Source organism: Dipodomys spectabilis, unplaced genomic scaffold (genome assembly GCF_019054845.1).
Source record: "Dipodomys spectabilis isolate Male_0828 unplaced genomic scaffold, ASM1905484v1 ptg000073l, whole genome shotgun sequence".
Lineage (NCBI taxonomy): Eukaryota > Metazoa > Chordata > Mammalia > Rodentia > Heteromyidae > Dipodomys > Dipodomys spectabilis.
Window position 1 is genome coordinate 8,340,460 of NW_024870750.1, and position 27,917 is coordinate 8,368,376.

General features: G+C 43.0%; 1 protein-coding gene across 2 annotated transcripts; it reads right to left on the reverse strand.

Moving 5' to 3' along the window:
- Positions 1-5,588: 5,588 nt before the first annotated feature.
- Positions 5,589-27,913, reverse strand: Zbtb25 (zinc finger and BTB domain containing 25). 2 transcript variants are annotated; one of them, XM_042682501.1, is made up of 4 exons: positions 26,848-26,950; positions 25,180-25,212; positions 10,426-10,605; positions 5,589-7,115 (listed from the first exon to the last, which is right to left on the reverse strand). In XM_042682501.1, exons 3-4 carry the CDS (start codon positions 10,596-10,598, stop codon positions 5,981-5,983), a joined length of 1,308 nt encoding a protein of 435 aa, XP_042538435.1. In that variant the 5' UTR covers positions 10,599-10,605; positions 25,180-25,212; positions 26,848-26,950; the 3' UTR covers positions 5,589-5,980. The 2 variants fall into 2 exon arrangements, with proteins under 2 accessions (XP_042538435.1, XP_042538434.1); XM_042682500.1 differs by lacking the exons at positions 25,180-25,212; positions 26,848-26,950 and adding an exon at positions 27,801-27,913 and having other exon boundaries at positions 5,613-7,115.
- Between the last annotated feature and the right edge of the window lie 4 nt (positions 27,914-27,917).

A 27,917-nucleotide genomic window follows, 5' to 3' on the forward strand; every position in this document is an offset into this window, starting at 1 on the left:
CTGGCTTTATCAGTATTTTCATATAAACCCTCACACCATTCTGTGATGAAGGTATTACTCATTCATGTTACAGTTAGGAAGGCAGAGCAAGACGTTACAATCACAAAAGTTATACAGCAAGACATTTCTGTTTTAAGACAGATTGTCCTTATTTCATAATGAGTTCTGATAATATAAACAAATCCTGAAACTTCCTGTAGTTTTCTCAAGCAATCAAGTATATGTAAAAACTGGACAGAAGGGAAAACCTATGAGCTGATACACTGAGAAAAGTATGTATGGCAATCCCAGCTTCAAGCTTGCTAATCAATATGTGAGCCAGAGTATATTGTTAAGATTCTAGCTAAGGGCTGGGAAGGTGGCTCAGTGGAAGAGTGCTTGCCTTGCATGCATGAGGCCCTGGGTTCGATCCTCAGCACCACATAAGCAGAGAAAAAAAAAAAAAGCTGGAAGTGGCACTGTGGCTCAAGTGGTAGAGCTCTAGCCTTGAGCTGAAGAGCTGAGGGACAGCGCCTAGGCCCAGAGTTCAGGCCCCACGACCAGACCAAAAAAAAAAAGATTCTAGCTAAGACTATAGCTCCATTGTCCAGATGAGATGGTCAGAAGTAAAGGTTTTACTTACATAAAAAGTAGGGGTTTATTTTGATTTAAAGTTAGGAATTGTGCCGGGCACTGGTGGCTCACACCTGTAATCCTAGCTACTCAGGAGGCTGAGATCTGAGGATCGCGGTTCAAAGCCAGCCCGGGCAGGAGAGAGCGTGAGACTCCTATCTCCAATAAACCACCAGAAAACCGGAAGTGGCGCTGTAGCTCAAGTGGTAGAGCGCTCGCCTTGAGCTGAAGAGCTGAGGAACAGTGCCCAGGCCCAGAGTTCAAGCCCCAGGACCGACAAAAACACACACACACACACAAAGTTAGGAATTGTATCTTAATAATAATAATACACAGAAGCTGACTATGGTGTTATTCCTGCATATAATCCCAGCACTTGGGAGGAGAGAGAGGATCACCAGTTCAAGGCCACATAGTGAGACCATCTTAAAAACCTAAATAAAATTAAAACTAAAAAGCTGATAGCTCATAACTATAATCCTAACTACTCAACAAGCTGAGATCTGAGGATCCAAGTTCTAAATCGGCCTGAACAGGGAAGTCCAGAAGACTCTTATCTCCAATTAACCAGCAAAAGCTAAAAGTGGAGTAATGGATCAAGTGGTAAAGTGCTAGCCTTGAACAAGAAAGGTTAGGGACAATGCCCAGGCCAATTTCAAGCCCTGCTAAAGAAAAAAAACAAAAAAGACAAAAATTAATCTTACTATTTTGTATATATCTAAATCATTGTTTACCCGGAGAAAATCTTTGTTTTAGAATTCGGTTCATTACACTTTACATTCTGAGCTTGACTGTGTTATGTTTTCAAAAGTGTGCATGGTCAAGGAGGGAGCCCAAAGATGTACATGTGGCTAAATGTCAGAAATCAAATTCATTAGATGTATTTAAACATCTCTGAGGCCAGATCTGGTGTACATGCCGATGGTGCTGGTTATTCAGTAGGCTGAGGCAGGAATATTGTTTGAGGACAAGATTTTGATGCTAGCCTGGGTAATACTGTAAGATCCTTTTTGAAAAGAAAGAAAGCAGAGAAAAAGAGAGAGAGAGAGAGAAAGAGAAAGAGAGACAGAGAGACAGAGACACAGAGAGATATTCTTAAATGTTCTTGCTTAGAATAGGGTGGCACAGAGAAAAAAAAGACTATTGTAGAAGCCTCTCCTATTTTCTTCTCCTCCTCCTCCTTCTTTTCTTCTGCTTCCTCCTCCTCTTCTTCCTCCTCCTCTTCTTCCTCCTCCTCCTCCTTTTTTGCCAGTCCTGGAGCTTGAACTCAGGGCCTGGGCACTGTCCCTGAGCTTCTTTTTGCTCAAGGCTAGCACTCTACCACTTGAGCCACAGAACCACTTCTGGCTTTTTCTTTTTTTTGTTTTTGGGTCCGGTCGTGGGGCCTGAACTCTGGGCCTGGGTGCTGTCCCTCAGCTCTTCAGCTCAAGGCTAGCGCTCTACCACTTGAGCTACAGGGCCACTTCCAGCTTTTTTTCTTTTTGCTTATGTAGTGCTGGGGAATTGAACCCAGGGCCTCAGCATGCAAGGCAAGCGCTCTACCACTAAGCAGCATTCCCAGACCTCTCCTATGTTATTCTTGACTATCTGTAAATGAAATTCCAATACTTCAGAAAAAATTCAGATCTATTTTTTGTGGTGAATTTTGTGGCTATTTTTAGGTACAGAGAATAAGAGAATCTGGCACTTATTCCTTCAATTTTTTTTTTTTCTGGAATTTTATTTATTTATTTATTTAGTCGGTTGTGGGGCCTGAATTCTGGGCCTGGGTGCTATTCCTCAGCTCTTCAGCTCAAGGTTAGCGCTCTACTACTTGAGCTTTTTCTGCTTATTTGGTGCTGAGGAACTGAACCCAGGACCTCATGCATACAAGGCAAGCACTTTACACACTGAGCCACCTTCCCAGCCCGAAGGGATTTTGGCTAAGCTAAGTCTAACCATTAAAAAGCAAAGTAGGTTTATTCAGAGAGAATGTTACCATCATGGATTTTAAATACATTTCTAAACACTGAATGTATCTATTTTGCTGGATTTATGGGAAAGAAAAGGTGAAAACTATGCTACTAAAAAAAAAATTACATTTTCAAGTGATTTTTTTGAAAACTAAGATCAACTCAAGCAGCCTGGAAAATCACTGGGGATAGAAAAGCATTTTCTTTTTTTATTTTTGGTTATGGTCTTAGGGCTTGAATGCAGGTCTTGGGTGCTATCCCTGAGCTTTTTTGCTAAAGGCTGGCACTCTACCATTTAGGCCACAGCTCCACTTCCAGCCTTTTGGTTAATTAGAGGTAAGAATCTCACGGACTTTCTTGCCTGGGCTGGCTTTAAGCAATGATCCTTAGATTTCAGCTCCTGAGTAGCTATGATTACAGGCACCTAGCTTATTTTCTTCTTTAAACTTAAGTAAACCTCAAATTGAGGCCAATAGGGAGAGGGCCATAGCTCAAGTGGCAGAAAGACTGCCTGGCAAGTATAAGCTCCTGAGTTCAAACCCCAGTACCACCCCAAAAAATAAAATCTCAAACTGTTCTTAAGGTTACTAGGAAAAGTTCTAGATTAAGGTGATGATCCTGAGTGTTAGGCGTTAGTGAATGTAGATACATCTGAATCCCCATCTCTATTCATTTTAAAATCTTTTTCTATCTGACTCTTGTCAAGATTTTCTTTTTTGGTCAGTTGTTGAGCTAGAACTCAGGGTCTGGGCACTGTCCCTGAGCTCCATCAGCTCATGGCTAGTGCTCTACCACTTTGAGCCACAGATCTACTTCTGGTTTCCTGGTTGTTAATTGGAGATAATTCGCAAGGATTTTCCTGGCTTTGAACAGTGATCCTCAAAGTAGCTAGGATTATAAGCATGAGCCACTAGTGCCCAGAAAGATTTTTTTTGCTAGTACTATAGCTTGAACTCTGTGCCTCAAAGGTTTTTACTAGGCTTTCTTGCTCATGGCTGTTGCTTTACCAATTGAGACATGCATCCATCATTTTCCTGGTTAAATGAAGACAGTCTTATAGACAATGATACTTGGGGTCTTAGACTTCTGAGTATGTGTGTGTGTGTGAGAGAGAGAGACAGAGAGAGAGAGAGAGAGAGAGAGAGAGAGAGAGATTAGTGGGGATTGAACTCTGAGCTGGCACTCCCTTTTCTGCTCAAAGCTGGCAGTTTGCCACGTGAGCCACACCACTTCTGGCTTTTTGCTGGTTAACTGTGTAAGAGTCTCATGGACTTTTCTACCTAGGCTGGCTTCAAACATGATCCTCAGGTCTCAGTCTTCTGAGTAGCTAGAATTATAGTGTGAGCAACTAGAACCCAGCAGTCTTCTTTTTTTTTTTTTGGTCGGTCATGGGGCCTGAACTCTGGGCCTGGGCACTGTCCCTCAGTTCTAGGCTCTACCACTTGAGCCACAGTGCCACTTCCGGCTTTTTCTGTTTATGTGGTGCTGAGGAATCGAACACAGGGCCTCATGTATGCAAGGCAAGCGCTCTACCACTAAGCCACTTTCCAAGCCCAGCAGTACTCTCTTTTAACTTAAAAAGTGGTTTTTGTTTTGCTGGTCTGAGGACTTGAACTTAGGGCCTGGGTGCTGTTGCCTCCTAAGTAGCTAGGATTGTACGCATAAGCCCTGCCACCTAGCTTAAATTTTCTTCTTAAAAAGGAGACATACTCAATGCTAAGTAAATAAAAGCTATGTAAGATGTTGCAGAGCTAGTAAATAAAAAGTTGAAACTACTTGTGATTTTGGTATAGCATAACCATGTCTTAAAATTCCCTTTTTTCTTTGGTCATGGGGCTTGAACTCTGGGCCTGGGTGCTGTCCCTGAGCTCTTCAGTTCAAGGGAAGCACTCTACTACTTGAGCCATGACACCACTTCCAGTTTTCTGGTAGTTAGCTGGAGATAAGTCGCATCGTCTTTCCTACCTAGGCTGGCTTTGAATCATGATCCTCAGATCTCAGCCTCCTGATTAGCTAGGATTACAGGTGTGAGCCACTGGCACTTGGCTAAAATTCACTTTTAAAAGTATAACACACACATAATAATTACCAATCTCCTCTGACAGAACATATTTATAAATAATCCTCATAAGAACTTAATTTATGTAAAATATGTCAATGGTGATATTTTAAGATATATTTATTTACTTATTTATTTATTCTCCCTTCCCCCATCCTATTTGGAAAGTGGACACCGGAGGATCACAATTTGAAGCTAGGTAAAAATTACGTGAGGCTAGGCAAAAAAAAAAAAGGTGAGAGCCTCTCAGTAGTAAGTATGGTGGGACATACCTGTAACCCCAGGTATTTAGGAGGCAGAGACAGGAGGACTATGGTCTGAATTTGGCTGCATGCAAAATTTGAGATCATTCCTAAAAAACACTAAAGCAAAAAAACGTGGGAGGGTGGTTGAAATGTTGGCTAACAAGTGCAATGTGCCAAGTATCAAGTACAAAACTCAGTACTGCCAAAAGAAAAAATAATATCTATGTATGGTTAATTAAAGGTTTGTTTTTTTAGTACTGGGTATTGAACTGAGGCCTCCAAACATGCTTACCGAACTACTACTGAGCTACATCCCCAGTCTCTAGAATATTGTCTAATTTTTTTCATATTTTCATCATATTCAAATTTACTGATTCTGCAACCTGGAAAACTTAATTACTCTGAAGTTTCCATATTTCTACTACTCCTGTTTTTTTCTCTTTTTTTTTTTTTTTTTTGTTACTTCATCAGCCCCTTTTTGTAGTATTTTCAAGACAGAATCCCTTTATGCTTGGACTGCGATCTTCTTTTTTTTTTTTTTGGGTCCGGTTGTGGGGCCTGAACTCTGGGCCTGGGCGCTGTCCCTCAGCTCTTCAGCTCAAGGCTAGCGCTCTACCACTTGAGCCACAGCGCCACTTCCAGCTTTTTTCTTTTTGCTTTTGTGGTGCTGAGGAATTGAACCCAGGGCCTCATGCATGCAAAGCAAGCGCTCTACCACTGAGCCACCTTCCCAGCCCCCTGCGATCTTCTTATTTGTACTTTCTTTTGATGCTTGGATGACAGGTATGCACTGCAGTGTCACTACAACCAGCTATTGACTGGAATGAGAATTGATATGCCCTGACTGACCTTGAACCACCATCCCCCAATCTCTATCTCCCAAGCTGTTAGGAGTAAAGGCTTCAGTTACTAGGACCAGCTTGAACCTCTGATTTCTAACATATGATTTAATTATAAGAAGTTTATAAGACTAGACTAAATGAAAGTTAATTTAATTAGCCATAGACTACTACTTAAAACCATGGATACATTGTTCTTAAAAGTCAATAGAATCTGAGGAAAATAATTTATGAATAAAAAAATGCCTTGGTGTAAAAATTCTGAAGAAGCTGCTACTCAACTAGGATAGTGTCCACATTTTCTTGTGTGAGTTCTGACTCTAAGGCGCAAGGCAAATCTAAATGTTCTTGTGATAAGCGAGCACTTTTCAGGGGGACATCAGACCAGTTGTCCCAATATGGCTGAAATCTCTGAGCCAATGCGTTACCCAACCTTTGGCATCGGTTGTATCGGTAAGATTTACCTTTGTGTATATACATGTGTTCTAGTAACTGACTCTTTCGAGGAAATTTATGACCACAGATGGTACAGCTGATTTTTCTTTTCCTTGAAAATGAAAAATTACAGTTCAATTCTACTGGCTCTGTGTCTTTGGAGATCAAAGACACCTGACTGATCTGCAAAGGCTCTGCAGAACCTCGATTTGAGTGATCAGGCTGATGTTCGTTCTCCTTCACAATGAAGGAGCTGAGCCTATGGCATTCAAGAGCCTCACTGTTTTCATTTAGTGGATGGACTTCACCAAGGTCATTACTTTCCAAAATGGAAGCAGGAACACCAAATGGGAGTGATCCAGACACGTGGGTATGGAGATGTTGTCTTAGGTTATTACGGGACTCGAAACGCTCCCCACAGTAATGACATATGTGGACTTTGATACTGTTTTCTGTAAAAGAAGGGCCTGTTACCTCTGGTGAGGGGGAGGGGCGGCCCTGGGAGATCAGAGACTCTGGATCACATCTTTCCTGCTTGACGGACACTGGAGGCTTCTGGGACTCCTCTAAAGCCTGAGTGGAAGGATGGGTCCTCTGCTGGTCTGCAGTACCATCATCCAGCCCAATAGCAAGAGAGAGTTGCAGCTGGGGGTGGTCACCCTGGACAGAACCTCTGTTTCCACTGTTATTGGCAGGAGTGTCTTTGACCTCCAGCCCTTGTTTGACAGCTGTTTTATGGGTTGTTGAAATCTGAATGCCATACAGATTTGAAGACTGCACCGTCTCTGGTGAGAACACTTGATTCATTTCAGTTGCAATATGAGAAAGATAGTCTGCGTGAAGAAATCGAATCCCTTCTTCCAAACGACTATGATCCACAATCTGTTTTGGGCCTTTCCCCGTGTACATAATATGCAACAAATAGCTGAATATGTCAGGTTGGATGTCAGTTGGTTGTATTTTTATGCATTCACTGTTAAAACAAAAACAGACCCACACAATATGAATCATAACCTATTGGCTGTTTAGTTAACAGCAGAATATTAAGTTAAAGCAATTTTTTGAAACACAGTTAACAGAAGCATACTGTTTCATTTTATGCCACTTTTATGATCTACCAACAAGCCTTCATGTATTCAATTCACTGACGACAGAAAGAAACTTAGATTCCTAAGCCATATGCTTTATACTAGGTACATGGGGTAGAAAAATTATGATAAAAATAGATACCCTGCTCTTAAGGATATAATCTATTAAGTACATAATTAAAAGAACTGACCACAGGGACCCCAACAGATGACAATGTTCAGTGAAGCATTATTACTACAGCCAACAGGTAGAAACAATCTAAATTCCATCAAAAGATGAATGGGTAAGCAAGATGTGGCTTATATATACAATAGAATATTATTCAGCCATCAAAAAGAATGAACTTCTGCTGGTGTTGGTAGCTCACATCTATAATATAGCTCACATCTATAATTCTAGCAAATCAGGAGGCTGAGATCTTAGTTAGAGGATCTTAGTTGGAGAAGGTAAGTCCTGAGACTCTTATCTCCAATTAACCAGAGAAAAGCAGGAAGTGGAGGTGTGGATCAAGTGGTTAGAGCACCAGTCATGAGAAAAAAGCCAAGTAGGGGAACTAGACCCTGAATTCAAGCCCAAGAAATGGGGTATGTGTGCATGCACACAAATGTGTGCACACAAGACACAGAATAAAGTTCTGATACATATCATCCTTATTGGATGAACCCCTAGAAACATTATATTATGTAAAATCAGCCAGCCATAAAAGGAGAAATATTGTTAAGATTCTACTTATATCCAGGCACTGGTGGCTCAGGCCGGTGATTCTAGCTAATCAGGAGGCTGAAATCTGAGGATCATGGTTCCAAGCCAGCCTGGGAAGGAAAGTCCATGATTCTCCTATCTCCAATCAACCACTAGAAAAACAGAAGTGGCTCTGTTTCTCAAAGTTGTAGAGCACTAGCCTTGAGCGAGAGTTCAGGGACAGCACCCAAGCCTGGAGTTCAAGCCCTATGACCAACAACAACAACAACAAAAGATTCTACTTATGTAAAATATTTAGAGTACAGAAATTCTTTTTTTTTTTTTTGGTTGGTCGTGGGGCTTGAACTCTGGGCTTGGGCGCTGTCCCTCAGCTCTTCAGCTCAAGGCGAGTGCTCTACCACTTGAGCTACAGCGCCACTTCCGGTTTTCTGGTGGTTTATTGGAGATAGGAGTCTCACAGTCTTTCCTGCCCAGGCTGGCTTTGAACCGTGATCCTCAGATCTCAGCCTCCTGAGTAGCTAGGATTACAGGCATGAGCCACCAGCACCTGGCTTAGAGTACAGAAATTCTAAGAGACAGGGCTGGGAAGGTGGCTCAGTGGTAGAGTACTTGCCTTACATGCCTGAGACCCTGGGTTCTATTCCCTAGCACCACATAAGCAAAAAGGAAAAAGCCGGAAGTGGTGCTGTGGCTCAAGTGGTAGAGCGTTAGCCTTGAGCTGAAGAGCTGAGGGACAGCGCCCAGGCCCAGAGTTCAGGTCCCACGACCGGACTCCCCCCCCCCCCCCAAAAAAAAAAAAAAAAAGAAAGAAATTCTAAGAGACAGGAATTAGATTATAGGGTATTCAGGGAGAGCACTGCTTAATGGGTACAGAGTTTCTCAAAACTGTGAATAGTAGTTGGGTGCCAGTGGCTCATGCCTGTAATCCTAGCTACTCAGGAGGCTGAGATCTGAGGATCGTGGTTCAAAGCAGAAAAGTTCATGAGACTCTTATCTCCAAGAAAAAGCCAGAAGTGGTGCTGTGGCTCAAGTGGTAGAGTGCTCACCTTGAGCTGAAGAGCTCAGGGAGAGTGGCCAGGACCAAAGTTCAAGCCTTACAACTGACAAAAACAACAACAAAACCTGTGAATGTAATTACTGCCAATGAATTTTGTTAAAAATGGTTGAGTCAGGTGGTGGTGGCTCATGCTTGCAAATCAGGTAGCTGAGATCTGAGGATCATAGTTCAAAGCTAGCCTGGACAGAAAAGACTGTAAAACTCTTTTTTTTTTTTTTTGTCGGTCGTGGGGCTTGAACTCTGGGTCTGGGCGCTGTCCCTCAGCTCTTCAGCTCAAGGCGAGCACTCTACCACTTGAGCTACAGCGCCACTTCCGGTTTTCTGGTGGTTTATTGGAGATAGGAGTCTCACGATCTCTCCTGCCCAGGCTGGCTTTGAACCGCGATCCTCAGATCTCAGCCTCCTGAGTAGCTAGGATTACAGGTGTGAGCCACCAGCACCCGGCAAGACTGTAAAACTCTTATCTCTACTTAACCAGTAAAAAGCCTGGAGTAGAGGTATGGGTACGGCTCAAATGGTAGATTGTCAGCCTTGAGCAAAAAATCCAAGGGCTTTGAGTTCAAACTCTAGTATGGGCACAAAAAAAAAAAAAAAAGGTTGAAGTGAGTGGGGTGCTGTAATCCTAGCGACTTTGGAAGTGGAGGTAAGAAGGACTGTGGCTCCTTCCAGGCCAGCCTAGGCATAAACAAGAGAGCCTGTCTCAAGTGGTAGCTGGATGCAGTACCATGTGCCTGTCATCCTAGCTACATGGGAAGTATAAATAGATGAATTACAGACCAGACTGGCAGGGCATACATGTGAGACCCAATTCAAAAAATGATGAAGGATCTGGGTGCTGGTGGCTTATGCCTATAATCCTAGCTACTTAGAAGGCTGAGGTATGAGAATTGAGGTTCAGAGCCAGACTGGCCAGGAAAGTCCACGAGACTTATCTCCAAATAACTACCCCCAAAAGCCAGAAATAGAGTGTGACACAAGTGGTAGAGTGTTAGCCTTGAGCACAAAGGCTCAGAGATAGTACGACAGCATGTAGGTCCTGAGTACAAGCCCCAGGAGCAATGCCCAAAAAAAAGGCAGGGGGGCCAGGCGCTGGTGGCTCACACCTGTAATCCTAGCTACTCAGGAGGCTGAGATCTGAGGATCATGGTTCAAAGCCAGCCCGGGCAGGAAAGTCCATGAGACTCTCATCTCCAATAAAACTACTAGAAAACCAGGAGTGGCACTGTGGCTCAAGCGGTAGAACACTCGCCTTGAGCTGAAGAGCTGGACAGTGCCCAAGCCCAGAGTTCAAGCCCCACGACCGACAAAAAAAAAAGGGAGGGGGCTCGGAGTGGGGAGTGTGGTTCAAGAGGTATAAAAATATATGTGCACATGTGCACACATACGTATCACAAGATTTAAAAAATTCTTATTTACAAAAATAATATACCCTTACCTTGTTTGGTGAATAAATATCATCTTAAAATAGTTAGAAAAAGCAGCAAGCACGGCTCTGTGGGCTTTGAAGTACACATCTCCAATAGCAACTGTGCAATCACAGAGAAAACCAAATTCTCGCTGCATGTTCAACTGCTGTAGAAGGACAAGGCTATGGCTGGTATTATCCATTGTGACTCTGAAAAAAAGAGCAACATAAACATACATGTTTGGATATATCTATATAATTTTATATAAAATTCATTATAAACCAAGAATACCTAAGTACCATAAACCAAGGAGACCTAAATTTAAATGAAATTATTCAATAATTTTAATATTGTTAATTTACCTCAAACTTAGCTAACATTACATTTTCCCCCTTATGACAACTGATACAAACTGCTAAGCCGTCAATTACGGACTGTTTCAGCATAGTAAGAAGGTAGCTTAATATAAGTGAAACACTAATGAAAGGAAGGCCTGTTCTTTTTTTTTTGGGGTCCAGTCGTGGGGCCTGAACTCTGAACTCTGGGCCTGGGCGCTGTCCCTCAGCTCTTCAGCTCAAGGCTAGCGCTCTACCACTGAGCCACCTTCCCAGCCCAGGCCTGTTCTTTTTCATCTATGTAATAATGTTTCTTTTTCTTTTCCTTCCTTCCTCCTCCTTTTCTTCCTCCTTTTTTAGTGTTGGGATCAAACCCAGAGCTTTGTACACACTACCACTGAGCTACAGCCCCCAGCTCAGGACCAGGCTTTTAATAATGTTTCCTAATTTAAAAAATGAAAATGAGGTAATGATTCCTGCCTCAGAGTCAAATGAGGTAACTCAGGTGGAAATCATGTTGTAATGGAAACTATGACTGAAATGCTAGCTATAAATGAGCGTAACATGACAGGGATCCTGTCCCAACTAGAGCTAGGACTAGATCTTAGTCCTCTCTAAGCTAGAGCTGTCACTGTTCTTAGGGAGGACAGACTTCCCAACTATTAGAAAATGTTTGTGGGAGCCGGGCACCAGTGGCTCACTCCTGTAATCCTAGCTACTTAGGAGATTGAGATCTGAGGATCAAGGCTCAAAGCCAGCCTGAGCAAGGAGTCTGTGAGACTCATATCTCCAATTAGCCACCAGAAAATGGGAAGTGATGCTGTGGCTCAAGTGATAGAGTACTAACCTTGATCTGAAGAGCAGAGGGAGACAACATGCAAGGCCAGCGTTCAAGCCCCATGACTGACCAAAAAAAAAAAAAGTTTGTGGGAACTTATCACTTATCACAGGAAGTTCAGGAACCCTTAATATATGAAGCCCAGGAATCCTACAAGGGAGGATCTAAACCCTGACCTCAACTATGATACGCACATAGGTTCCTGAAAGAGAAGGCAGAAGAGGCAAATAAGGGAGGGCAGGAAAGAATTTTGCATGCGGAAGAAAACGCAGAAGGATTCTGGCCACGATGCCCATTGTGAACAGCAAGGGCATTCCAGGCAGGTGAGAGGCCACACTGTACTACCTTTACTATGCTAGTTGGCAGAGAGCTTTGGATAGTTGGGAGAAGAACCTTTGGAGGGCTGAAGCTTTAAAAAGGGAATGAGGTTTCTCACCTAGCCAGACAGATCAAGGTCCCAGCATGGTGCAGGATAGGTTTAAGTGTCTGGAGACAGAAGCATGTGCAGCAGACGGATTGGCAATGGTATAATAAAAGTAGCTAATATTTAATTATACTTTTCACTTATTTTTTAAACTCAGCTTCTTCCCACCCCCATTTACCAAGCAAACACTCCACCACTTGGTCCATGCCCCCAGTCCCACTCATTTAACTCTACAAACAAGAAGAAAGGGAATACTGTCTCTCTTAGCCTCTCACAGGAGCTGAATGGACAGAGTTAGAAGTAATTTGCTTTCTGCTGGTAAAGTGGGAGAGCAAAGAATTCAAACCCAGGCTCGAGAGGCCAAACATGCTTCCTTCTTAGTACTTCCGGTTTGTTGTGGTATAATGAGCAGAGGGTTATCGACAAAATACCCCCTGGCTATAAATGCTTACTAGCAAGTCCAGAATATCTACTAGTAAAGACAATAATTTTACTGAGAAAAAGTAGAATATGTTTCTATTAAAACTACATATTTATTGATATATCTCTAAGATACACTATCAAGTAAAAAGCATAGTATAAAATTGAATAGGGAATACTCTATATAAAAGGACAGAGGGCTGGGAATGTGGCTTAGTTGGTAGAGTGCTCACCTAGCATGCATGAAGCCCTGGGTTTGATTCCTCCGTACCACATAAACAGAAAAAGCTGGAAGTGTCTCTGAAGCTCAAGGGGTAGAGTGCTAGCCTTGAGCAAAAGAAGCTTAGGGACAGAGCCCAGGCCCTGAGGTCAAGCCTCAAAACTGGCAAAAAAAGAAAGAAAGAAAGAAAGAAAGAAAGAAAGAAAGAAAGAAAGAAAGAAAGAAAGAAAGAAAGAAAGAAAGAAAGACAGACAGACAGACAGACAGACAGACAGAAAGAAAGAAAGAAAGAAAAGGAAGGAAGGAAGGAACGAACGAAGGAAGGAAGGAAGGGAAGGAAGGAAGAAAGAAAGGGAAGAAGGAAGGAAGGAAGGAAGGAAGGAAGGAAGGAAGGAAGGAAAGAAAGAAAGAAAGAATTAATTTATTTACTTAGTGCTGGTACTGGGGCTTGAACTCAGGGCCTGAGTGCTATTCTTTAGCTATTTTGCTCAATGCTGGCACTCTGCCACCTGAGCTACACCTCCATTTCTGGCTTTTTAGTGGTTAATCTCATGTACTCATGTACTTTCCTGCCTGGGTTGGCTCTAAACTGAGATCCTCAGATCTCAGCCTCCTGAGTAGTTAGGATTATAGACATGAGCTATCAGAAAAGGCTGGTTATTTTTACATTTGTCTATTCTTTTTTTTTTTTTGTCGGTTGTGGGGCTTGAACTCTGGGCCTGAGCGCTGACCCTGTGCTCTTCAGCTCAAGGCGAGCACTCTAACTCTTGAGCCACAGTGCCACTTCTGGTTTTCTGGTGGTTTATTGGAGATCAGAGTCTCACGGACTTTTTTTTTTTTTTGTCAGTCATGGGGCTTGAACTCTGAGCCTGGGTGCTGTCCTTAAGCTCTTCAGCTCAAGGTGAGCACTCTACCACTTGAGCTACAGCACCACTTCCGGTTTTCTGGTGGTTTATTGGAGATAGGAGTCTCATGATCTTTCCTGCCCTGGCTGGCTTTGAACCGCGATCCTCAGATCTCAGCCTCCTGAGTAGCTAGGATTACAGGCATGAGCCATTGGCGCCCGGCTTTGTCTATTCTTTTTTTTTTTTTTTTTTGGGTCCGGTCATGGGGCCTGAACTCTGGGCCTGGGCGCTGTCCCTCAGCTCTTCAGCTCAAGGCTAGCGCTCTACCACTTGAGCCACAGCGCCACTTCCGGCTTTTTTTTTTTTTTCTGCTTATATGGTACTGAGGAATCGAACCCAGGGCTTAAGCATGCAAGGCGAGCACTCTACCACTGAGCCAATTTCCCAGCCCCGGCTTTGTCTATTCTTAATAGTTGTACCAAGGAGTTTCAATTTCAGAAGTCAGGATGACTATAATGTATCTTGATCAATGTCATCCCCTTCCTTGTTCTCCCCATCTCTTCTTGTCCCATAGTTCAATTTTTATATAATAAATGACTTCATTTGTTCACCCTTCCTCCCTCCATTCATGTTCTTCCTCTTAGCCCCAGAACATGTTTCAACTTCTGGTATTCATTGTGATACAGTTTGTTACTTGAACAGAGCAGTTACATAATTGGATTCCTCCCTATAGTCAAGTTGTGTATATATACATATGATGACATAAATGTCATCATGTATGTTTGTATTCCACATATGAGAGAAACTGTGGTTTTGTCTCTCAGAATTTGACTTACTTCATTTAATGTTTTCTAGGTCCATCTATTTCCCTGCAAATGACATACTATGATAGATGAGTAAAATTCCATTGAATACATTCATGTTCCATATTTTGATTATTTTATTTTAAAAGTGGGATAATTTATAAATAAGCATGTTGCGGCTGGGAAGGTGGCTCAGTGGTAGAGCACTTGCCTTGCATGCATGAGGCCCTGGGTTTGATTCCTCAGCACCAAATAAGCAGAAAAAAAAAAAAGCCGGAATTGGTGCTGTGGCTCAAGTGGTGAGTGTTAGCCTTGAGCTGAAGAGCTGAGGGACAGCGCCCAGGCCCAGAATTCAGGGCCCCCAACCGGACCCTTTCCCCTCCCCCCCAAAAAAATAGAAGTAGATACTGAAAGCAATGAAAAATCCCCAAGTCCCCACTACTTGGAGAAGAAAACAAACATCACAAACTTGATGGTTACTCTTTAGTGTCTCTCCTTCATTTTATTCCCTGATCTATGTTACCCTCAAAGGTAGCCACCGTGCCAAACTTGGTGTTTATGATTTTTATATAGTATATCAAAATGCTCTTATTGGTTACATATACAATAATTTTTTGTTTTGTTTTTGCCAATCCTGGGGATTGAACTCAGGGCCTGAACCTCTCTGTGCTCAAGGCTAGTGCTCTCCCACTTGAGCCACAACATCACTTCTGGTTTTTTCTGAGTAGTTTATTGGAGATTAGAGTCTCATGGGATGCCTTTGAACTGTGATCCTCAGATCTCAGGTGTAAGCCACTGGCGCCAGGCAAGCATTTTTTTCTTTTGTTGGTCATGGGGTCTGAACTCTAGGCCTGGGTGCTCTCCCTCAGCTCTTCAGCTCACAGCAAGTACTCTACCACTTGAGCCAAAATGTCACTTCTGGCTTTTTCTGCTATGTGGTGCTGAGGAATCAAACCCAGGGCCTCATGCATGCAAGGCAAGCGCTCCACCACTGTGCTACCTTCCCAGCTTGAGGCAAGCATTTCTTTAATGACATGGCTCAAACTGAAGTTTCTTTCTTTTTTTTTTGTTGGTCATGGAGCTTGAACTCTTGGCCTGAGCGCTGTCCTTCAGCTCTTCAGCTCAAGGCCAGCACTCTACCACTTGAGCTACAGCACCACTTCTGGTTTTCTGGTAGTTTTTATTGGAGATAAGAGTTTCACGGACTTTCCTGCCTGGGCTGGCTTTGAACCGTGATCCTCAGATCCCAGCCTCCTGAGTAGCTAGGATTACAGGCGTGAGCCACCGGTGCCTAGCTGAAGTATATTTCTATAGTACTGAGAATTGAACCCAAGGCCTCATAGCATGCTAAACATTCTACCATTGAGCCCTAACCCTCAAATAGAAGTATCTTTACCCAGCTTTACAAACAAACAACCAACCATGTATCATAAACATTTTCACCAGTACTTCCTATCTAAATTGTGAATTGGTATAATGAACCACTGAGTAATATGGGAAAAAGTGCCACACACACAAAAAAAAATCTTGTAGTTAATGGTCTGAGTTAACAGTTACTTTTTTTTTTTTTTTTGCCTGGGTCAGTTCTGGGGCTTGAATTCTGGGACTGGGTCCCTGAACTTTTGTGCTCAAGGCTAGTGCTCCACTTGAGCAACAGCTCCACTTTTTGTGGTTAATTGGAGATCAGTGTCTCATGAGTGACATTCCAGCTTTTCCTGGTTAATTGAAGATAAGCCTCATAGATTTTCTTGCCTGGGATGGTTTCAAACCTCGATCCATAGATCTCAGCAACCTGAGTAGCAAGGATTACAGGCGTGAACCACTGGTGCCTGGCGCAGCTACTCTGTATGTGTGTGTATGCTGGTACTAAAGACTGAACACAGGGCCTTGAGCTTAGCTTTGTCATCAAAGGCTGGCACTCTACTACTTGAGTCACACCTTCACTTCTGGCTTTTGGTAGTTAACTGAAGATAAGAGTGTCATGGAGGGCTGGGAAGGTGGCTCAGTGGTAGAGCACTTGCCTTGCATGCCTGGGTTCGATTCCTCAGCACCACATCAGCAAAAGGAAAAAAGCTGGAGGACAGCGCCCAGGCCCAGAGTACAGGCCCCCACGACTGGACCCCGCCCCCCCAAAAAAGATGCAGGACTCTGAAGGGAAAATAAATGCAGAGAGTGATAAATATATGTGAGAAAATAAAAACAGTCATAAATACATAATTTAATAAATAAATGGGGAGTAAAGAACTTTAAAAAAAAAAAAGAATGTCATGGACTTTTCTGCCCAGACTGGTTGGAACCAAGATACTCAGATTTCAGCCTAACAGTTTTTGTTTTGTTTTGCTTTTTAGTTTACTCGACAAATACTCCTGAACAAATGTAACACAAATATTGAATGCATAACACTGTACAAGGCTTGTAGCAAGGAAAAAAATGACACAGATGCTAAAGTCGAGAAGATTACAGATCATGGAGATAAAACTTATTAAGGAATATGAAACAATAGTCAATAGGAAATAGAAGTGTTCTATGCCACCATCAGAGCAGTTCAGAGAGCATGTGAAGAAGGGGGGATAAGATAACTCAGAAAGAGAATAAAACATTCAAACTAATCTTACTTGAACAGACAAAAATGAATAAAATGAATGGAAGGAATGTGATTATTTAGGTAACAGAAGAATTCAGTTCGGCACAGAAAAACCAGTAAACAAAAGCTAGGTTTAGCTCAAGGGGATACTGAGTTAAGATTAAAATGTAGTTGTTTGCAATGAGAACAGCAGATGTTTGTATAAAAACAGCATCAGTTACTTATTGTGTACAAAGGTGAAAATCACAGTAGTGAAAGCTTGGACCTTGCAATCTGACAGCTTAAAATTTCCAGCTCTGCAACTCATTTAGCTGTGTGATCCAGGCAGGACATTCACTATTCCGTCTGAGCCTGTTTCACTTACAAAACATGGTAGTGACAGTATCTACTTTAAGGTGTTATGAGTGTAATCAGATGATGCATATAATAACTTAGAAACAGTGGAGCCCTTATTAGTAGTATTCAGTATGCTATCATCCAAAAGCCAATGAATTGATATTGCTCTAGTGGCAACACATAAAAGATTAGCAAAGTAAACCCATTTGCCTTTTCCTCAAATTTCTGTCTTCAGTAAAGTCGAAACACACACACACACACACACACACACACACACACGCAGGAACGCACGCACACACACATCACACACCACTGGTGGCTCTTGCCTGTTATTCTAGCTTCTGGGGAGGCCAAAACATAGAGGATCAAAGTTCATTTTTTTTTTTTTGGGTCCGGTCATGGGGCCTGAACTCTGGGCCTGGGCACTGTCCCTCAGCTCTTCAGCTCAAGGCTAGCGCTCTACCACTTGAGCCACAGCGCCACTTCCGGCTTTTTTTTTTCTTTTTGCTTATGTGGTGCTGAGGAATCGAACCCAGGGCCTCGAGCATGCAAGGCAAGCGCTCTACCACTGAGCCACCTTCCCAGCCCCAGAGGATCAAAGTTCAAAGTCAGTGAAGGGAGGGAGGGAATCTGGAAGACTCTATCTCCAATTAACCAGCCAAAGACACAGACTAGAGGTATATTTCTAGTGTACAGCACAAGCTATAAGCAAAAAAGGCCCAACTGAGGAACTTGAGGCCAAAAAAAAAAAAAAAGAATAATCAGGAGCCTACTACAATAGCCAAGTGAAAGCAGTTGGGAATAAAGGAATACATAATACAAGAGGTATATTTGACAGCAGACTAGATGAGGTCAGCCAGAAACTGAGTTGAAGGCAGGGTAAATGGGAGAATTCATCCATTTCTTCAGAATGTATTTCCAGAGTAGCTGTCACTTTGTTGACATAAAGGCGAAGCCCCACCAGAGCTAAAGCACAGAAACTGACTTTAGTAAAGGTTTCATTTTGGATACAGTGAGTTCAAAGTATATACTCCAGGACATAGAAGTAGAAATGCCTGATGATCAGTAGAAGGAATAGGTGGGACAAAGCTCATGTGAGAAAAACTAGACGGAATGACACAATAACACACAATGAGGGGCTGGGAAGGTGGCTCAGTGGTAGAGCGCTTGCCTTGCATGCCTGAGGCCCTGGGTTCACGATTCCTCAGCACCACATAAGCAAAAAGAAAAAAGCCGGAAGTGGTGCTGTGGCTCAAGTGGTAGCGCTCTAGGCTTGAGTTGAAGAGCTGAGGGACAACTCCCAGGCCTAGAGTTCAGGCCCCATGACCGGACCCAAAAAAAAAACAAAAAAACACACACACAATGAAATTAAGAGGGGAAAAAAATGGAAGCCCAGTGCTGGGGTAGCTCATGCCTATAATCCTAGCTGCTCAGGAACTGAGATCTGAGGATCTCGGTTCAAAGCCAGCCCTGGCAGGAAACTTTGTGAGACTCTCCAATTAACCACCAAAAAGTTGGAAGAGGCACTGTGGCTCAAATGGTAGAGTGCTAGCCTTGAGCACAAAGAAGCTCAGGAATAATGTCCAGGCCCTGAGTTCAAGCCCCATGGTGGGAAAAAAAAAATGAAATCTAAATAGGAATCTTTGCATAGAAAAGATACAATAAAACAGGGGCTAGGAAGATAGCTCAGCAGTAGAGTGCATGCCTTGCAAGCATGAGGCCCTGGTTTCGATTCCTCAGCACCACATAAACAGAAAAAGCCAGAAGTGGCACTGTGGCTCCAGTGGTAGAGCACTAGCCTTGAGCTGAAGAGCTGAGGGACAGCGCCTAGACCCAGAGTTCAGGCCCCATGACCAGCAAAAAAAAAAAAAAAAAGAAAAGATACAATAAAACAGAGGGAGAAATAAGAAAACACTATCATTGAGGGAAGAGAAGGAAGGTGAGAAGAGGCAAGAACTTCAGAGGCAGGAGGTGGCAATGAAACAAAGTATTGAAGAAAAATGCGGGTGAGGCCCACTAAAAACACCTCTAAGTGTGGGGACACAGAGATAACTGGTAGCCTCTGACAAGTTCAGGAAAGACAAACTATTTGACTCAAGGGGACTTTAGAAAGCAGATGGGCACAGATAGGATGGGATGTTGAAGGAGCTGCAGATCTAAGGAAGACCTGTGGGCTGAAGGAAGCAGTCTAAGAGCCACAAGTGAGGAGACCTGGTGCAGTAGTTATCTGTGGAGAAAAGAAACATCTATTTCTTATAGAAGAAAAGGACTAGGGTGAGTACAGCATGTAACAGGAAGAGTCTAGGACTTTAGGAAACCTGGAATAACAAACTTGACACCAATATAAAGCACTGATCTTTAGAGTTCATAAAAATTTCAGATTAATTTCTATTAATCTACCCTCAAATTCATACTCTTTGTCATTTATAACTGACTAAAGCCAATAACTGACTAAAGTAATACTTTATGATTTCAGATATTCTAATTTCAGGGCTAAATTTTCATTTCATTTCCTTTTTAAGATTTTACTTCTCTGCTACAAATTCCTATTCATTCATGTTTATTTTGCTTTCTCTTCTTATGCATTGCCATAATAACTGTTTTAAATCTTCTGTGTTAACCTTTTGGTCACTGTGGCATTAATCGCTATCATAGGTGATTTTTTTTTTTGTCATGTCTAGTCATTTTAGATTAAATCCTAAAAAGTGTGATTATGGACTATGGACTTTGTAAGAGTCCTCCAAAGAGTACTATTTTCATTTTTGTTAACTAACTTAGGCTGGATTTATACTGTTATGTGCTCTTCATGTGGGCAGCAGCTAGCATCTCTGTTCAGCTTTTTTAGCCTTAGATGTGCTACGTGGACACTGATCTACAGTATACATATAGGATGTCCCCTTCACTTCCCAAATGGTATTCTGAATTCTGGTTCCTTTTCAAGCAAGAGTCTGTTAGTTCTATTTTAGCCATTTCATGCCACCAACTGAGGGACTTTCTCTTAGACTAGAAGCCATAGAAATGGAAACATCTATGGCTAGCCAGTCCTGGAATTTGAACTCAGGGCCTGAACTTTTTTGGACATGGCTAGCACTCTACCACTTGAGCCACAGCTCCACTTCCAGCTTTGTGTGGTTAACTGGAGAGTCTCACAGACTTTCCTGCCAGGGCTAGCTTTGAACCATGATCCTCAGATCTCAGCTTCCTGAGTAGGTAGGATTACAGGCATGAGCCATTAGCACCCAGCTCATGTACTCATTTTTTAAAAAAATCTTTTCTTCAAGTTTATTGTTTTAGTCTGTGGAACTACTTCAATAGGAATTAATCATCTATCATTCTTTATCAACTGTCCTAAAGAGTTTTAGTTTCAGGATCCATTCACATTGTAATAAAAAGTATTGTCTAGTTGGTGGGAGGTAGCTCAGTAGTAGAGTACTTGCATAACATGAGCAAGGTCCTGGGTTTGATACTAAGCATTATTAAAAAAAGATTATGAAAATCTGAATAGCTGGATTACAGGCTAAGCATATTGAGAAGTTGGATTTACAAAAGGTAGATCCTAGTCAGGCACCAGCAGCTCACACCTGTAATTCTAGCTACTCAAGACACTGGTATCAAGATTGAGAAGTGAGCCTGGGCAGGAAAGTCCATGAGACTCTTATCTCCAATTAACCAACAAGCTAAAAATGGTGGTGTGGCTCAAGTGGTAGCATACTAGTCCTAGAGAAAAAGTTAAAAAAACAGCTCCCAGGCCAAGTTCAAGCTCCAGTAATGGCTCAACAAAAACAAAAAACCTTTTGCCATTTTAACACATAATCATTTTGTCTCAGCCTACAGTTTCGATCCACTGCAAAGCTATTAGACTTTTGTTTTCTTTTTTGTACCAGGACTTGAAGCCTCATATTCTCACTTGGCTTGCTTGCTCACTCAGATGGCACTCTACCACTTGAGCTATGCTTCCAACCTGGCTTTTTGTTGGTTAATTGGAATGAAATCTCTCCAACTTCTCTGCTGGAGTAAAAACCACAGGGGCTTTGAACCTGGTCCTTCTAGGTCTCAGTCTTCTGGGTAGTTAGAATTATAGGCATGTGCCACTACTGCCTAGCTTAGAATATTTTCTAATAAACCTATTTTGCAAATTATTAGATAAGTTTTTTCTTCCTTTCTTTTCCTTCCCCTCCTTTCTTTCTGCTGGGGAATTAACCCAAGCCTTTATGGTGCATGTTCTCTACTACTGAAAAAACTTCTAGAGGCTGGGAAGGTGGCTCAGTGGTAGAGCGCTTGCCTTGCATGCCTGAGGCCTTGGGTTCGATTCCTCAGCACCACATAAGCAAAAAGAAAAAAAAAGCCAGAAGTGGTGCTGTGGCTCAAGTGGTAGAGCGCTAGCCTTGACCTGAAGAGCTGAGGGACAGTGTCCAAGCCCAGAGCTCAGGCCCCATGACCGGACCACCCCCCCAAAAAAAAAAAACCTTCTAGCCCTATCTAGGATTTTTCTATAACCTTTGCTAATCATTTGACCATTCATGTTAGTTTTTGTGCCATGTGGAATGGCCAAAATTTCCCACACATATAGAAAGATCTTAAAAATTACATTTAAGAAATTTTGGTAGAAATTCTAAGATGCGAAAGAGATTACAGGAAAACTTACAAGAAACAAAACTTATTTAAACTTTATCTGTCATCAAAGCAACATTAATAACAACAGGCTTAGTACTAGTATTTAAAAGACAAAAAAACCTTATTTACCTTTTTTTTTTTTTTTTTTGGTTGTGGGGCTTGAACTCTTGGCCTGGGCGCTATTGCAGAGCTCTTCGTCTCAAAGAGAGAACTCTACAACTTGAGCCACAGCACCACTTCTGATTTTCTGAGTGGTTTATTGGAGATAAGAGTCTCACTGACTTCCCTGCCTGGGCTGGCTTTGAACCGGGATCCTCAGATCTCAGCCTCCTGAGTAACTTGGATTACAGGCCTGAGCCACTGGAACCTGGCTTTATTTACCTTCTAAAGTGTAGTAACTCTTGATCAGTTCAAACTAAGTAAGATGAAATAAGCTTATACTAATCTTTATGTTTAATTGGTTATTTGCTTGACAATCAACATCATTGGTTTTGTTTAAAAAAATCCACTGCATTGGACTGTACTCTCAGATCTAAGTAGCCAGAATGATATTCTGGATCACACTGCTCTTCATTCTGTCAGGATGTTAAGAATCCTTGTAAAAAATAAACAAAAAAGAATAAAGGGATTAAAGTGCTCTTTTTGAGGAAAAACTTATTTTCTTTGTGTCACTGAGATTTGATGGTTAATTAAGACGAGAAAATTGTCAGAGAAATGTTTCATGATTTCTAACCTACTTACTATGGCTATAAAATAAAAACTATTCCAAGTGCTATATTATAAAAGACATAATTTGCCAGGCGTTGGTAGCTCACACCTGTAATCCTAGCTACTCAGGAAGGCTGAGATCTGAGGATCACAGTTCAAAGCCAGCCCAGGCAAAAAAGTCCATGAGACTCTTATCTCCAATAAACCACTAGAAAAAACAGAAAGTGGTTCTCTGGCTCAAGTGGTAGAGCACTCGCCTTGAGCTGAAAAGTGCAGGGACAGAACCCAAGCCCAGAGTTCAAAGGCCCACGACCGATCAAATACTTTTTTTTGTCAGTCCTGGTGCTTTAACTGGGGGCCTTGCTACTGCCTCTGAGCTTTTTTTGCTCAATGTTAGTGCTCTACCACTTTGAGCCACAGCACCACTTCTGGTTTTCTGGTGGGTAATTGTACATAAGAGTCTCACAGACTTTTCTACTTCGGCTGGCTTTGAACCATGATCCTCAGATCTCAGCCTCCTGACTAGCTAGGATTACAGGCGTGAGCCACCCACACCCAGCTACACATATATTTTCTTGTGAGTGCTGGTTTTAGGGCTTGAACTCAGGGCCTAAGTGTTGTCTTTGAGCTTTTTTCTTTCTTTTTTTTCAAGGCTAGCACTCTACCACTTGAGCCACAGCTCCCCTTCCAACTCTTGAAGTTCACTGGAAGTAAAAGTCTCATGGATTTTCCTGCCTGGGCTGGCTTTGAACCTTAATCCTTATATCTCAGCCGCCTACATAGTGAAAATTATAGGCATGAGCAACTGGCATCTGGCTGAAAAAAAAATTAAGAAAAAGAATTATGTCCATATTCCTTTATACTTACTTCCATAATATCTAAAAATGATATAGCAACCCCATATCTGAAACTAGGACCTGAGGTAGAATTGGTCCTATATTCTAGACATATATTTATGAAAATGTACAAATGTTAGAGAAGTAGCTGTAGATGATACAGGAAGAGCAGTTACGCTCTAGCAACTTTTAACTGAATAAGGAAATGTTAGTATGGGCCTCCTGTCTGTTGACAGACACCAACAGCTTTCTCTGTCTCCAACTCTGCTGTGGAAAGCCTGATAAAGCCATAGCACCAGGTCAACAAAGGGTAACACAGAGTATAAACTATAAGAACTTAAAGCAAAACAAAACAAAAAATACAGAACCCTGTGAAGAAGATTCTTCTTAGCCCATAGATAGATAGATAGACAGACAGACAGACAGACGGATAGATGGATGTAGGTATTTCTAACAGAAAAAAAAAATTAGGTACTCACGCTAGTAAACCTGGAGAGCATAGTGAGCAAGAGCAATGATTATTTATGGGAGTAAGTCAAACAACACTTCTTTTGGCAGAGAATCACAGTTCCATGAACATATTACCCACGAAGACTAATGAAACCCTTTGCTTAAAGGGCCTACCTTTTTCAGAAGAAATGAAACATCTGTGTATAACTTATTTATAACCAGGGAAGAAATGAATTAGAAAAATTTAAAAAACTTAACACTATGAACACTTTTCCTCCAAATTGGAAAAAATATTTTTCAAAATGGGGGGTGGGGAGAGCTAGGAGCCAGTGGCTCACACCTATAATCCTAGCTACTCAGGAGGCTACTCAGATTTGAGAATCATAGTTCAAAACCAGCCTGGGCAGGAAGGTCTGTGAGACCCCCACCCCCTTTTTTTTTTGGTCGGTCATGGGGCTTGAACTCTGAGCTTGGGCGCTGTCCCTGTGCTCTTCATCTCAAGGCAAGCGCTCTACCGCTTGAGCCACAGTGACACTACCAGTTTTCTAGTGGTTTTTATTGGAGATAAGAGTCTCACAGACTTTCCTACCCGGGCTGGCTTTGAACTGTGATCCTCAGATCTCAGCCTCCTGAGTATCTAGGATTACAGGCGTGAGCCACCCAGTGAGACTTTTCTCCAATTAACCACCAGAAAACCAGAAGTGGCACTATGGCTCAAAGTTATAGAGCACTAACCTTGAGCAAAAAAGCTCAGGGATAGGGTCCAGGCCTTGAGTTCAAGCCCCAAGACCAGAGGGCAGTGTATATGGGAGAAACAAGTATAAATAAGACCAAGTAATAATCCTCAAATTTATGATTGCTTTACTTCTTCCACTCTTTTTCAAAAGTTCAAGTAGCAGTATCTTTCCTATGGTAGGGGAATATAGTAGTATTTCCAATATTTACTATTATGAAGAGTAATACTATATCCAAAGCCTTGTGATAAATGCCTTACATAGTCTTTTTTTTTTGCCAGTCCTAGGCCTTGAACTCAGGGTCTAGACACTGATCCTGAGCTTCTTTTGCTTAAGGATAATACTCTACCACTTGATCCACAGCACCACTTACAGCCTTTTCTCTTTATGTGGCATTAAGGAATTGAACCAATGGCTTCATGCATGCCAGGCAAGCACTCTACCACTGAGCCATATTCCCAGCCCATACAATTTCTTTCAACCCCCATGGTACTAATGTATTATTTTCACTATTTGTATTTTGCAGATAAGGATGAAATTTATATTTAGGACACACAACTAAAAATGCCATGAAGCAGAGATCAAAAAACCCCATCTAACTCCATTGCTTGTGCTGGTAACTAGCAAAAAGAACACCTTTTCCTCTCAAAGGGCTGGAGTTTGCAAGTTCTGTGGATTAAATAAACAGAAATGAGTGGTGTAAAAGTATTTTACATTTTCAAGGTCAGAGCACCTGCATTGTTTTTTGTTTGGTTGTGAGGCTTTAACTCTGGGCCTGGGCACTGTCCCTGAGCTCTTCAGCTCAAGGCTAGTGCTCTACCACTTGAGCTACAGCGCCACTTCCAGTTTTCTGGTGGTTAATTGGAGATAAGAGTCTCATGGAGGCCTGCCGCTGGTGGCTCATGCCTGTAATCTTAGCTACTCAGGAGGCTGAGATCTGAGGATCTCGGTTCAAAACCAGCCCGGGGAAGGAGAGAACGTGAGACTCCTATCTCCAATAAACCACCAGAAAACTGGAAGTGGCGCTGTAGCTCAAGTGGTAGAGCACTCGCCTTGAGCTGAAGAGCTGAGGGACAGTGCCCAGGCCCAGAGTTCAAGCCCCATGACCGACAAAAAAAAAAAGAGTCTCATGGACTTTCCTGCCCAGGCTGGCTTTGAAGCACAATCCTCAGATCTCAGACTCCTTAGTAGCTAGGATTACAGGCATGAGCCACCAGCACCAGGCTTGCACTTTAACTTTAAAAAAAGAGGGGGAGGGGGAATCTACAATATGAAATTTCCAACTCTTTTCTGGCCATTACTACTGAAATGGACAAGTTGGCGAAACACTACCTACAGATTATAGCGAATAAATCACTTTGGTTCAGTAGTAGGAGGGCATTATGCAATACTTCCCAGCACTGCCCTGGCTAGGATATTTTATGGCCAAGGCCCTTGGGCCCCTCCTCCCCAGCTAGACAGCCTGGCTCCTTAGCATTCCCCTCAGGAGATAGGGTGGAAGCACATAGCTCCACTTTCTAAACGTAGAGGGCAGCTGAAAGTCCTAGTTGGCCTCTCTGGGCAACCACAGGCGCCAATAAATCAGCCACAGGCGATTCTCTCACTCCCTTCCTGGTTTGAAGTGGGAGCTCGATATAATGCATAAGGGCACTGACTAGACTTGAAAGATAAGTGATCTAGGCTTAAATTCCTCTGCAAATGATTACATCAGCACAGTCAGGTAAATCTCTCTGACCTCATTTCCTCAGGCTCCTAACATTATTTGTAACACAGAGACAACAAGACCTTCTCTTTTTAGTAAGGCTTCAAAATTCACCCATGAAAGCAGCGGGAATGGAAGTTGGCCCACTGATGGTACTTAATAAATATGAACCAAACTTGAGAAATCATCTTTACTATATCCAAAAAGACGTCTAGGGTGGGTCTGGGCAAAAAAGGTAGGGTGGGTCTTGTGGACTCCCTTCCTGTTTTCTTGCTATCCCCTTATGCATTATGATTTCCTGATGGCATCTCTAGCCATCAAATTGAATTTATGTCTAGCACACCAGCATAATGGGTAAAGGAGTCTTCCTTTACCCTTAAGTCAAACACATCCAGACTACTAAGAGAATGTGATGCCTTAACCTAAAGGAACAACCAACTATCTGTGACAACTGTCTATGATTCTTGCAGACACCAGGAATGAAGAGATGTGTGGTATGGGCTCCAAAATCATTACCGTCTATCCTAGACACTGGGCCATTTCAACTGGCCGAGCCCGATTTCTCAATGAACTTGAGAAATTTTCAAGGCAACTGTAATCACCGCTGGTGAATACACTGCCCAGAGCAGGTTAAACTGGCAGTTTCATTCTTGGTACAGAGGTGAATGACACAACAAAAGTGACTGCAGGTGTCACGTTCAGCAATTGAGAGGTAAGACCCAGACTAAGCAACGAAGTGCTCATCAGGTCTGAAAAGGAAAAGGATGAACTGGATTTTATATGAGGTCTAAAGTTTGGCGAGATTCTAAAGTTGACAGAATATATGAGAGAATCAACAGCCCCTTCAAAAGCACTTGAGTTTCAAAGGAAAGAATGCCAAATTGGATCCCTTTGCAATGGAGGAAGAACACCGGTGTTAATTTATAAAACACGTTTGTTAGCTGCGGTCAGTTCCCAGATACTTTGCTAGGCGTTGCCAAAGCAACTGATAACAGCTTGATTTCTTCAAATAATGACGGCGATGATAAGATGGTTCAGGCTTCAAAACGAAACACTGGGTTTGCATGGGAGCCAAACATTTAAAAAAGAATAGTCGGAGTAGGTGGGCCTCCTCCCCTTGAATCTGGGAGCTCACACACTGGAGGGGGAGGAAGGGAGGTGGTCGCTCCGTCCCCGTAGCCCAGCCAGCAAATCCGCGCAGGCCCGGCGCCCAGGGGAAGCAGCCTCGGGCCTCGCCCGTGCGGGGTCGCAGCAGGCCCCGCAGCCAACAGGACTCCATGCCTCTGCGAAGGCCCCGCGCGCCATCCCCGCCAGCGTCAGGCCCCGGCGGCCCGCAGCGAAGGTAGGTCAGGGCATCCACTGCGCCCCGAGCTCTGCCGCGGTTGCCATTTTCCTCCTGCGCCCAGACTGACATCTCAAACGGACCAGAAACACCCTTCACCCCGGCTACTTGCATCGGTCCCCGCGACCCGTGCAGCAGCCGCCGCCCCGAGTGGTTCGCGGCGGGAGGGACTGAGCCCGGAGCAGCCCACAGGGGCTGGGCCGGGACGCTTACCCAGACTCCGCCGCGGCGGCGGGCCGGCTCCTCCGTGCGGGAGGGGCGGGCTCCCGCGCGGCGCACAGCACGCAAAGGCGCCGTTCACGCACCCCGGGGCCCGCTCTCGCGCGGCTT